This window comes from Panthera leo, chromosome B4 (assembly GCF_018350215.1).
Source record: "Panthera leo isolate Ple1 chromosome B4, P.leo_Ple1_pat1.1, whole genome shotgun sequence".
NCBI lineage: Eukaryota > Metazoa > Chordata > Mammalia > Carnivora > Felidae > Panthera > Panthera leo.
The window spans coordinates 103,686,855-103,700,407 of NC_056685.1; the positions used below are offsets into that span (position 1 = coordinate 103,686,855).

General features: G+C 33.9%; 1 protein-coding gene across 1 annotated transcript in view; it reads left to right on the forward strand.

The window, feature by feature from the left end:
- Positions 1–13,553, forward strand: part of ACSS3 (acyl-CoA synthetase short chain family member 3) — a 160,283-nt gene that overhangs the window by 99,494 nt on the left and 47,236 nt on the right. Inside the window, exon 9 of the mRNA XM_042947255.1 lies at positions 11,283–11,386. Within this exon, the coding sequence (XP_042803189.1) occupies positions 11,283–11,386 (104 nt within the window). The remainder of the gene's footprint in view (positions 1–11,282; positions 11,387–13,553) is intronic.

Here is a 13,553-nt window from a genome sequence, read left to right on the forward strand (position 1 = left end):
TAAGATTCTTACTCTGGAGTTAGACTCACTGAGCTTAAGTCTACCATGTACTGGTTGTATGACCTCAACAATGTTACATAGCGTCTCTGTTCTTTTTGTTGTTGATTTGTTTTCTTTTTGCCCTCCTTCCCTTCTCTCCTCCTCTCTTCTCCCTCCCTTCTCCCCCCGCTCCTCCTTCCAGAATATAAATATAGTAATAGCACAAGAATATAATAAAATAAAAGCTATATGATCCATGCAAAGCACTTGGAACAGTTCTTAACCTAGACTGTCATAGCTATTTTTATTGTCTGCTTTCTAATTTACTGCTCTTTTTCATCATGTCATGTTGATTTATTTTCCCACGTTCTTCTCCTAGTTCAATCTTAATAAAGTTAGAAAAAATTCAGTTCTGGTACTTCCATTCAAGGTATCACAGTACCTCATGCTCCGATGCAGCCCTTTTTCCCCCCAATTGCACTGTAATGAGAGATAATACACAAAAAAAGCAGAGCATCAGAGATGAGCTCAGAATTAAAGTAAACATATCTGCGGATCAGAAATGGAACAGATTTGCAAAGTAGTAAGCATGGCTGAAGCCAGAGGCTTGCTAGGTGTAAGAGCAGGCATGGACATCATAGTAGAAACCCGGTATTCTGCAGCTTTGATTGTGGAGTCAGAGCCAGCTCAGTGCTTGAACTTGCAGTGCAGTGTTACTCTTCACTCGTGAAAGGAGATTGATAATGATGGTTAGAGGTTGTTTTCTGAGACTAGGACTTATAGTGAGCTTTGGTACAGAGGTCTGAATGAAACAGAGAATAGCCCAGCAAATGTAGACTGAACTAAACTGCCCACCTGCTGTCCTAGAATTGGATCTATGATATCCTGAGTATCACTGTGTATTAAGAATTCTGGACCATCATTGTGGCATCGGATCGCTGGGGGATAGCTACATCACCCACAAACTTATTGAACAGAGAAGGCGAACACAGGAGAGGGAGCAAGAGATAAAAATAACAACAAAGAATCTCTTTTTCTTCTACTTAAGATACGAGTATAGAAGCAGGGATCAACAAACAAGACTAATAAAATTGAATAACGGATCACATTGCTATGGAAACCTGATTTATAGAGGAGGTGGTTTAACAAACGAGTGGAAGAAGGATAGACCCTTAGATAAATTGGTGCTGGAACAGCTGGCTGTATATGTAGAAAAAAATGAGTTCCCTACCATATACGATACACAAAAATACATTTCAGCTGGATTCAAGGCTCTAAAATTGTAAAGCAAAGACTTAATACTTTCAGAAGAAAATGGAAAAATCTTTTAATATATTTTTAGTAGGGAATAACCTTTTAAAGTGTAAACCACAAATCATTAAGGAAAATATTGATGAAATTTACTACATTAAAATGAAAAATCGCCCACTAAAAGAATAAACAAAGTTAAATGATGAATGATTCACTCAGAGAAGATATTTGCAGCATGTATAACCATTAAGCAATTAGTGTAGAGGATATAAAGAGCTTCTACAAATCAATAAGAAAACACACCATCCAATAGACGAATGGGCAAAGGATATGGACAGTCAGTTCATGGAGAAGACAAGAGTAGTCCAAAACATTAAAAGATCTTTAATCTCACTAAGAAACAGAGAAATGGCATTTTATTCCCATCACATAGACAAAAGTTAAAATACCTAACAATGATACTTGCTTGCAAGGATATAAAGCAGCAGAACTGTTTTTACACTACTATGGAGAGAATAAAGTGGAAATATCTAGTAATAGATATTTATGCACTCAAGATGTCCCATGATCAAGCTTTATTAATATGGAGGGATGAGAATGAGAAACTCTCAACAATGTGAACAATAAACCATGCATTTGAAGGTTTCTAGCAGGTTTGTTTCAAAACAAAACAAAATATAAGTAAGTACATGTGTAGCAAAAACATAGTAGAAAATAGATTATGTATTGTGGTGTATTAATTCAACAGGATATTCAGAAGTGGAAATTGACCAGAACTTCAGTATTAGCATGGATAAATCTCAAACGCATAATGCTGAGTTTAAAAAGCAAGTGAAAACTGATTATTTTTCTCTTACACATAGCAAGAGAAATTTGAAAAATTATGAAAAACCATATTGTCTTGTTTAGGGATACACAATAGGCAAAAAAGAAATTAATGCAGGAAATGAAAACCTCTGAGTAATGCTAGTTACTGAGACTAGGTGGCTAGTGGGATGGTGAAGAGAACTATGAGTTAAGTAGGGTTTGGGGAGAATTCAATACTATTTTATTTTCTAAGTGAAATAAATATGGCAGAATGATAAAACTGAGAATTATCCCATAACTGGGCAGTATGTACATAATAAGTCCATTATATTATCATCTACTCTTGTCCTGTTTCTCAAGGAAGTTAAAAATCTCATAACAAAAAATTCTTCCCATTTTCTTTATGTGCTCATTTGACATGAAATCTCTGAACCACTTTGGTAAATCGAGGATGTCATACTATAGGTGTGCCTTCATAGTAGGAGAGGTGGGCGAGGGTATTTATGTGTACATGCTTTGCACCTCTCTTCATTTGGTCTAACAGAGCTGGCAGCGCCTAAACAAATAACTTTCCTACTTCAGTGACAACGACTATTAAAATTTAAACAAATGAGAAAACCTCAGAGTTATCAGTCCTTTTTTAAAAGCTTTCAGAGATCTCCTACATTTGACTCACTGCTCCAAATATGTGGTCTTCCGAATCTCAGAATGACAGTGACCATATGTTGCCTGTCTTTGGGTTGGTGGTGGATTGCTGATGAGCCATCCAAATATCCAGCTTGCATTGTTGAATCTTTTAAAAAACTTAGTTGCCAGTTATCACCATGGTAGTTGAATCAGAAAGTAAATAATTTAAAGCCATTATGTGAAGAAGTAAAAATTTATTTATTTATTTATTTATTTATTATTTTAGAGAGAGAGTGTGTGTGAGTGGGGAAGAAGGACAGAGAGAGAGAGAGAGAGAGAGAGAGAGAGAGAGAGACTCTTAAGCATTCTCCGTGTACACCACAGAGCCCCAACACAGGGCTCGATCCCATGACCCTGGGATCAAGTCATGAACCTAAATCAAGAGTTGGACACTTAACTGACTGAGCCACCCAGGCACCCCAAGAAGTAAAATCTTAATAATTTATATAACATAGAAAAATATTACATCTCTTGTTTATTGTATTTTAAAGCTTACTGCTTTTTCATATTTCATCAGCCATTTGAAGATTCTGTTTTGTGAAATGTTTATCCAAATCTTTGGCACATTTCAGTTTTCTTTTTCTTGTTGATTTGTGGGACTTTTCATATACTTTTAATTCAGTTTTTTTTTTACTGACTATATGTATTACAAATAATCTTTACCTTGTGATTTGAATTTCTCTCACTATCTTAGCGGTGACTTTTGATGAAGAGATGTGCCTTTTCATCAATATTTTTTCTCTATGGCTAGTGCTTTTTAAAATCCTATTTAATACATGTTACTTATTTGAAGATCGGAAGTTATTCTTCTATGTTATTTTTTTTTTGATAGAGAGAGAGAGAGAGAGAGAGAGAGAGAGAGAGAGAGAGAATGAATGAGCGCATATGGGGGAGGGACAGAGAGGGAGAAAGAAAATTTCAAGCAGGCTCCAAGCCCAGTGTGGGGCTCCATCTCATGAACAAGAGATCTTTTTTTAAAATTTTTTTTATTTCAAAATAATTGTAATTCACAGGAGATTTCAAAGATAGTACAAGGAGGGCCTATGTACCCTTCACCAAGTTTCTCCCATGGCTTCATCTTCCATAACTGTAGTACAATACCAAATTAGGACATTTACATTGATAAAATATGTGTGTATAGTTCGGTGAACGTAAGATCTTGACCTGAGCCAAAATCAAGAGTTGGACGCCATGCAGGTACCCCTCTTCTATATCATTTTCTAGAACCCTTAACTGACAGCCATGCAGGTACCCCTCTTCTATATCATTTTCTAGAAACTTTATTGTTTTACCTTTCACATAATCTTACTGGTTTGATTTTTGTGTATGGCATGAAGTAAGGGGTCAAACTTGTTTTTTTTTTTCCTTATATGTATCCAATTAATCAAGTTCCGTTTATTTAAATGGCCATACTTTCCCATGGCTCTGCATACCACTTTTGTCATAGAAGTGTTCATAAGTCCTTTCTGTTTCTTGCTTTAATTCTGTTTCATTGATTGGCCTATTTGCCTATATTTGTGCTACTCTCACAGTGTCTTTGTCCTTATAGATTTATAACAGGTCTTGATATCTAGTAGTGGTAGTAGTAACAGCAGTACATCACCTTTTTCTTTGCTCTTTAATCTGCTCCATTGTATTTCCATACAGATTTTAGTATCAGCCTGTTTATACACACACACACACACACACACACACACACACAGATAGAACTGCTAGAATTTTGTTTGGGATTATTTTGAATTTATAGATTTCTATGTTAAAAACTGGCAAGTTAATATTGAGACTTCTAGTTCATAATTATAGTATATCTCTTAATTTATTAAGGTTATTTTAATTTATCGCATTAATGCTGTGTTGTTTATTGAATGAAAGACATCTTAGATTTGTTTCAAGAAATTTTCCTTTTTTATTTTTTCCATTGAAGTATAATTAACACACAGTGTTATATTCGTTTCAGGTGTACAATAGAATGATTCAACAATTCTATGTATTTCTCAGTGCTCATCATGATAAGTGTACTCTTGATCCTCTTTATTTCACCCATCCTCCCATAAATTATGGATTCAATTTCATTTCATTCAAATTGCTTCTTAAATTTGTAACTTGATAGCTTTCATTATTTTTAGAAACTCTTTTATCCATTATCTCTTCAAATATTGCTTCTATCTATTTTCCCTTCTTAGGCATTGATACTTTAATGGCATTTGTTAGAACGTTTTACCCTATTACCCATATCTCATAAACTCTATGTTTTTTCTCCTTTATTCTTTTCAGTTGCAGATTGGTTATTTTCTCTTAACTTACATTTTGGGTTTTCAATCTTGTTTTCAGTTGTATATAAACTTTCTTTAGATCTAAACTTCTCTAAGTTTGTACTTTTGTGTTTTTAGTTCAGAGATATTTATTTGATGCTTTATTATAATTTCTAGTTCTTTGATAATTTATACAAATATTTCATGGACATATTCAGAGTTATTGCGAAGTCTATGTCTAATAACAAGACTATCTGTGAATCTTTGTGATTTTTTTTCGATGACTCTATTTTGCATGTTGGTCACATGGCCTTCTATCTTAATGATCATCATATGTTAAAAATTATATAGCTACTTGGACACTCTGGAGTTGTTAAGGTCCTACAAAGTAATTCTTATTTTGGCAGGCTGTTAACATAAGGGAAGATCACTTTGATCCAGTTCGGGTTTTAGCTGATTTGCAGCTGTACTTCAGTATTTAAGAAGGCAAGTTTCTTTCCAGTTTATCTCTATTGTTAGGATGTAAATCTTCAGGCATTCCAATGGAAACTTGAGTGTTTTACAACCCTCTACTCCTTCTTTTCCATTATGAGTCTTGAGTTCCAGGTTGGTTTGTTCCCCCCTCCCCCCCAAGAAATTGTGGTGGCAGGAATTGCTGTTCATTTTCTAAGCCTCTCAGTCACAGTTTTTGTTCAGTTTCTCAACCCCTAGTTGCTTGGGCAGATATTCCAAAGGGGGAATAACGGCATGTCAGTGTAAGACGTTTCTATACATTTTTTTCCTTGGGATGTTAATGCTTCCAGTGCTGATTGTCTTTGTAGTTCTCTGATACCTGAAAGAGATGTTTCTATTTTACATTCTGTTTAGCTTTTCTGGTTGTGCTTGAGAGAGAGCCTGGTGGACAAAATGCTAGTAGGTCCTTGACAGAGTGACAAATGCATGTGTAATACTAACACTAGTGTCTGTAACATTTTGAAACTGAATTCTAGAGGGGAGCAACTGGAAGAAAATAGCATGAAGAAAAAATGGAGATAACCTCAGGGACACTGGTGGCAAAAGTAATGATATTCTGTAGACTAGAAGTTGACGAGGCATTGCTGAAATGATCTATTTTTATTTAACTTCTTTTGGCACAAGTGAAGAGTACTTTTCACTTGTTTGGTAGTTTATGGAGCTTGAAAGAAATATTCACTTTAGTTTTCTTCTGTTCTTAATTTATTACCTGAACATTCTTCATCAGAATTTATCTTTAGCTTTTATCCATTTTTGGGCAGCTTCCTTTTTATTTTGGACTAAAATTAATTTGACAATATTATTGTTTTTCTCTTTCTCTTGGCTTAATTTTCAGCTTCATTTGAGTGTTGAATTGTACTCCATTTTACACAGAATTGGGGAAAAGTAGACAGGTTTCATTCCCATTAATTCTATCCCCCTACTGGTTTTTTCTACTCTAGATATTGTATGTTATAATTTTGTTTAAGTTTTTGGTAGTATATGCTTGGAAGTAAATTCATCTTTCCCTGTGTTACTATCATCAGAATATTACCCGTATATTTATTAGTCTATCAAAATCTATGGCAGCACTATACAATAAAACTGAGCTCTGCAATATGGTGGATAGAAGTTGCATGTGACTATTGAACTCTTGACAAGAGGATAATCCTATCATGACATTGATACATTTTTTTTTAAATTTTAACTAATTTAAAATTTAAATAGCCACATGTAGCTTAGAGCTTCCATATTATACAGTGTAGTTATAGCGTAGATAGAAGACCTATGTAATTAACTTAGGTAAATTTGGATTCCAGAGAATCCAAGTTACTACAAGAGTGGCTAATATTAATGTTTATAAAATGCATTTTCAAGGAAAAATTGTTTAAATATTTTCATTTTGAGGTATTTGTCTTTTCATATTATCAATAAAATATTTGCAAGGTCATTAATGAGAAGTTTATTAAGTGATGTTACTATTCTTTTTTATTATAAGCCACAAAATGTCCTTTAAAAAATAAGACTGACCTGAGGCATGAGTTTATCTTTAAATTATCTTACAATTTATCTTTATAATTATAGATATATACTGTTTTTTTTCTTTCACTAATCATCTTGGTTATAGAAATATCATATCACATTGAATGGTTTTATTTACTATGAGGAATTGAGAGTTAATAATATATATATTAAATAAGCTTTTTAAAATTTTTTTTTAATGTTTATTTATTTTTGAGAAAGAGAGAGAGAACATGAATGGGGGAGGGGCAGAGAGAGAGAGACACACAGAATCTGAAGAAGGCTCCAGACTCTGAGCTGTCAACACAGAGCCTGATGCGGGGCTCGAACTCCTGAACCATGAGATCATGACCTGGGCCAAAGCCGGATGCTCAACTGACTGAGCCACCCAGGCGCTCCATTAAATAAGCTTTTTTTAAGTTTATTTTTTGAGAGAGAGAGAAAGAGAGAGAGAGAGAGAGAGAGAATGAGAGGGGAGGGGCAGAGAGAGAAGGAATCCTAAGCAAGCTCTGTGCTCTCAGCAAAGAGCCCAACGTGGGGCTTGGTGTGGGGCTTGATCCCACAACCCTGAAATCATGACCTGAGCCAAAATCAAAAGTCAGATGCTTAACTGACTGAGCCATCCAGGTGCTCCAGGAGTTAATAATATTTGATTAAGTATTTATTACAAGACTTAATTTTTTCATTAGTCATATTCTATTCGTAAATCTTTGTATACAGTATGTTAATGTTCAATAATGTTATACAATTAGGAGTCTGTAATTGACAAAAGTAATAACTTTGGGGCAGTTTGAGGAATTTTAATAAAAAAGTAGATTGATAGTTTTTAGTGTATTTAGGGAAAGGAATTAATCTATACTACTTTAACATTTTTCTAAATCACCAATCATCTTGCAATTTTTCCTCTGTTTTAGTAAATAATAAATGACTTTTTTGGAAATGGAAGAGACTGACATGCAGAAAAGCCAGATGTCACCTTTACTACTCATTATGGAATTTCATCTTTATATATGGCTTATTAGTGCCAGCATGAATATTGCTACCATAATGATAAAAATGTAATTAACTTCTAAGAAAAATAAGTGATAGAATTGTACTGCAAAACCACAATAATAAATACTAAGCTTTAAAATACATAATGTGGAAATTTGTCATCAGATAAAAACTCAATACTAGTTAATACTTTATCATTATAACCAATTAATTAGGTTAATTGTAATTTACTTGACTGGGGAAAAAAGCCAAAAAAATAAATTAAAACTTGCAAAAATGCTGGTGATATCAAGATGTCGGTTGCCCTTTAATTAGCCAAAAATTATTTTGTATTATGTGTTAATATTTTTAATTGACAATATTTTACCCCATGTTTTCAAAAATATATATAATTCTAGATCTGCAGTTTCACATATAAACTGAACACCTGACCATCTGAACAATCTAGAGCTCTTTGGAGTAATCTGTGACTTGATAGATGATGGAAATATGGCCTCTGATATCTGTAAAACACTTCCTTTTTATTGTTCTTTGCCTAAACTGTTGGGATCACCCAAACATATCATTTATAAATTTTAATACAAATTATCTATGTGCATAATGGTTGTAATCACAGACTTTTTCTAAAATATTAGGAATCTGTTTAAAGAAAATGTAATTAAAATAAGTTCACATTTTTGAGTCATAGGATTATCAACAATATGGGCCTTTATATTTAAATTTTTGTCTTGTTTTTACCTGGCATCTAAAAACACAAATGTATTGACTTCATTTTAAACTTTAAAACTTTACACTAATCTTGTTTTTAAATTTTTTTTAACGTTTATTTATTTTTGAGACAGAGAGAGACAGAGCATGAATGGGGGAGGGGCAGGGAGAGAGGGAGACACAGAATCGGAAGCAGGCTCCAGGCTCTGAGCCATCAGCCCAGAGCCCGACGCGGGGCTCGAACTCACGGACCGCCAGATGGTGACCTGAGCTGAAGTCGGACGCTTAACCGACTGAGCCACCCAGGCGCCCCTATTCTTTTTTTTTAATATTTTAACCTAGTTTTAATAATTTAATGTTTTAGTATTTGTTTTATTGTGCTATATCTGTTTTGCCAGATGAGGTCATATTTGGTGTCCACATTTTAATGTTAAGCATGTTATAATGAATATACATTTAATTATCTAAATTTTATCTCAGGTTACAAACATACATATATATATTATGTAAATATATATAATATATATATGTATATATATACACAATATATGTATACATAATATATATAATATATATTATGTATATATATACACAATATATGTATACATAATATATATAATATATATTATGTATATATATACACAATATATGTATACATAATATATATAATATATATTATGTATATATATACACAATATATGTATACATAATATATATAATATATATTATGTATATATATACACAATATATGTATACATAATATACATAGTCAAAAAGTCTAATTTATTCTTTTCTAGTCTCTGTCTCTTATTATTCTCCCTTTTTGCTTTCCTACTTTCATCCCTTTTCTCTGTTTCCCTTGAGTGCTCTTAAAGATTTAAATTATCACCTAGCAGCCTTGCATCTTGCACCTTGAGAGGTGACTCACCACAATGATTGATCCACATTATTTAAATGGTTTCTTAACAAAGACTAGTAATGGGTGATCTGACATTTGAAATTACATCTCTCTGTCTTTATATTATTTTTCCTGATATCTTTCTCCATCACGATTATTCCTACTTTGCTTCCCTATTTCTCACACCTGCTCTAGATTTGCCAGACAGCAATTTTAGCGTGACTTGCCACCCGTTATTTCTGTACTACACCCAGTTTGTGTTGTCTCCACTTGGCCTCCTAGACCTACTAATTGAATCAGTGAAAGAAAGCCAAGTGGCTGCTCTTCACTTCTTTTGCTTTTATGTTATTCATTAAAAATTTCCTAAAATAGCCAGAAATTTTCTCTCTTCAAGTCACTTGATATTTGTGGGGATATTTGTGTAACAATATATTTGTGTAACAAATATTGTAGGGATATTTGTGTAACAAAACAGCATGCTTCCTCTTTTACTTAGAAGAATGAGTCAAGCTGACATAAGTTTTACCTATACCCCACCTCTCTACTTCATCTTCCTGAGCTTCTAGAAACGTTCAAGGACCTAAAAGTCCCAGATATTCCTTTATGGGTATTGACGTCATGAAGATAAATGCTCTTAAGGAGCTCACGGTCCACTGTGGGAAATAGACAAGAAACAAATAAGTGTAAAATGATGTATATGCTTATAACCAAGAGGGGAAATGTATATTGTTGGAGCATAGGTGTGGGAGTATCTGCATCTCCATGAATCTTCATGAGATGATAAGGGAACTGTAAGAAATCTCCTGTGGCTACTATTATATTGTTTAGAATGGGTAGGCAGGTTTTTATTTATTTGATTGATTTTTACTTTGATGACAATGAATTAACTCTTCATACATACATTTTTTTTGATAGACCATGGAAACATTGAGAATAAAAGAAAAACAATCATTCTTTTAATGAACCACCAAAAGTGTCAACCCAATTCCATTTATCTATTTCATCCTTTCTATTCTGTGGCATAGTGCTCTCTTTAATAACCTTGCATTCCTTTTGATAAGAGTCTTTTTGACCAGAAAGGTCACAATGGTATTTACTTTTAAATAACCTGTTTTTCCTATGTATGTCCTTGGAATAGGGTAAATATGTATTTGAAATCAGAGTAATTTTTATCAAAGGAACTCACCAAAGTGAACAAGCACATCATATTTATGAGCTTGTTTGTTGCCTTAGCTGATATTCAAGAGTATATTTTTGTGTATAGACTTAAATAGAATACAGCAATCAAACATGGGGCTAAAATTAGCAGACATAATGTCAAGGAGGAAAAAGGTTTTCATCTTTGATCATTAGATGAATATGACAGATGCAGTACAAAGATCAACTCAATTGCTCTTCTCCAAACTGTAGTTGTAAATTCTTTGGAAGAATGTAGTTGTAGTTGTAAAGAGAAGCTGTAGTTGTAAATCCTTTGGAAGCACCTTTCTTCAATGTTGCGATGCCCATTTGGCTACATTTGGGTCAAAACAAATAATCCTTCTCACCATTCTATAATATGATATAGTGATAATACGGTTGTTTTCCTTGATGGAATTAATGTGGTTGGATTCTAGAATGTTTTAAAGAATGAGGATGAAATTATTTAGATTTATTTTCAAGGATTAATTTGAATTCATGCTCCCTCTTATATTCAGGTTCAAAACGTTGTTTGTGGCTGGAGAACGATGTGATGTGGAGACCCTGGAATGGTCCAAAAAGGTCTTCAGAGTACCTGTCCTAGACCACTGGTGGCAAACTGGTGAGCATTTTCCAAACATGTACAGAAATATTGCAGAAGTGTTCGAAAACACTGCAAGGATTGGAGGAGACCCTGAGCTATTACCGTCAAGCATAAACTCAGGACTTAGGTGGTTCTGGCTTCAGTAGAAATAAGCAATTCTTTGGTTATCCTTTTGTTGAAAATGTCTCTGTAAACAATATCAATGACGCCATTTTCCTGGTCTCTAGGTATAGAGTATTGAAGATCTTGCTTGCTTCTCCTCCTCTTTGTTTTGCCTGTATCCAATAAGTGACTAAATCTCAGATTTTCCTTTGAAGTGTCTGTTGGATTCATACCACCTCAGCGCTCCCATTGCCTTTGAGCTGTGGCAGCTGCATTATCATCTGCCCCGATTTAAATTGTCCTCATCACTCATCTCTGTTCCCTCTGCTTTGCTGTAGCGCTGGCACAGTGTTCCCAGAGTACTTTTCTTAAAGCAGTGTTTCTCTCATAAGATTTTCTGTGGTTCTCTGGCTCCCTTCTTGTGTTCTATAAAATTAAATGTATCTTTCTCCAAAACATTTATCATTATATGTGTAATTTATTTACTTACTTATTTTGTTTATTCTCTATTTTCCTCCCACTAAGTGATCCCTGGGAAACAAATTGTCATATTAAGCGGATGTAACATGAAATTTAATACAATTTAAAAAAAGAAAAAAACCTTTCTGCTGCTTTCTTTTTTTTTAAGTTTATTTATTTATCTCTTTGAGAGAGAGTGAGAGAGAACGAGTGGGAGAAGGACACAGAGAGAAGGAGACAGAGAATCCCAATCAGGCTATGTGCTGTCAGCACAGAGCCCATCATGGGGCTCCAACTCACAAACTGCGTGAGATCATGATCTGAGCTGACTGAACTCAAGAGTTGACACTTCACTGACTCAGCCACCCAGGCGCCCCTATGCTGCTTCTTTTTAGGGATATTTGTGTATATATGTGAAAGTAAGGAAATTAACTGGAACCTGTTTTCCCCTTCACTGAGTATAGAGGTTTTGTTGGGTTTTGCATTTGACTCACAAAAAGTAACTGAGCTATGAGAACCTTGTGGCCTTTTTATGTACATATTTTAAAGCAATTTTTAAAAGTTTATTTATTTTTGAGAAAGAGAGAGTGTGAGTGAGGGAGGGGTAGAGAGAGAGGGAGATGGAGAATCCCAAGCATGTTCTGCATTGTCAACTCGGGGCTTGACCCACGAACCATGAGATCATGACCTCAGCTGAAATCAAGTCAGACACTTAACCGACTGAGTCACCCAGGCACCCCTGTATGTAAATATTTTAGTTCAGTTCTACTTAGTTTAACAAATTACATCAACCCTTTTAGATTAATGTTTTCAGAATTTTTATCTTCTGAGTAACTGGGGCAGAGTATCAAATTTGAATGAAAACAATTTTTAAATATATTTTCTTTGCAAAGACTAAGCCTGATTTTAAAAATAATAAGAGTCTAGAAAATCAAGTGAGTGACTAAAACTGAAGTTCATTGTTTGATATTTTAGAACTCTTTGATTCTGATAAATGATACTTTTTATATTATCTTCTTGGATATTGCTCTTTGGAAAAACATGTTTTCCATATCTTTGGTAATACAAAATATAAAATGAATGATCAGAGTGGAATACATTTTCCTTAAATACAGTGAAAATCAGAAAGAGTTTCTATTCGCTCTAGTTTTATTTGCTAAGGGAAAAACTTCTTACCTAAATTCAGATTTGTAACTATTTAGGAAATAAAAAATGATAAGACTGAATTCAGAGAAAGAGCAGTGCCATATGTAGAAATATACAAAAACAAGTGAAGACTTATTGTTTCTGCAAGGAAGAGTATTTATAGGATTGATGCATCCCCTTATTCACCAGGAAAATTCTAACTGTTACTCTCCTAGGTAGGAAGAGGAAAATATCTTACCAACTTTAAGATGATTTTCCTTTCCTTTTCCTGGTCAATATGAGGGGTTGTTTCCAACACAGTGACCTCATGCAAGTGCTTGCAGAAAAATATTGTTTTTCCCCCACTATAGGTGACTATGCCAAAGCCTACTGAAGGAAATCAGCATATTAATAAATAAAATTATGATTCTTTTTTTCTTGTTAATATCTTTATATATAATAGCTTGTGCAGATGTATGTAGTTAGTGCATCCAGGCTT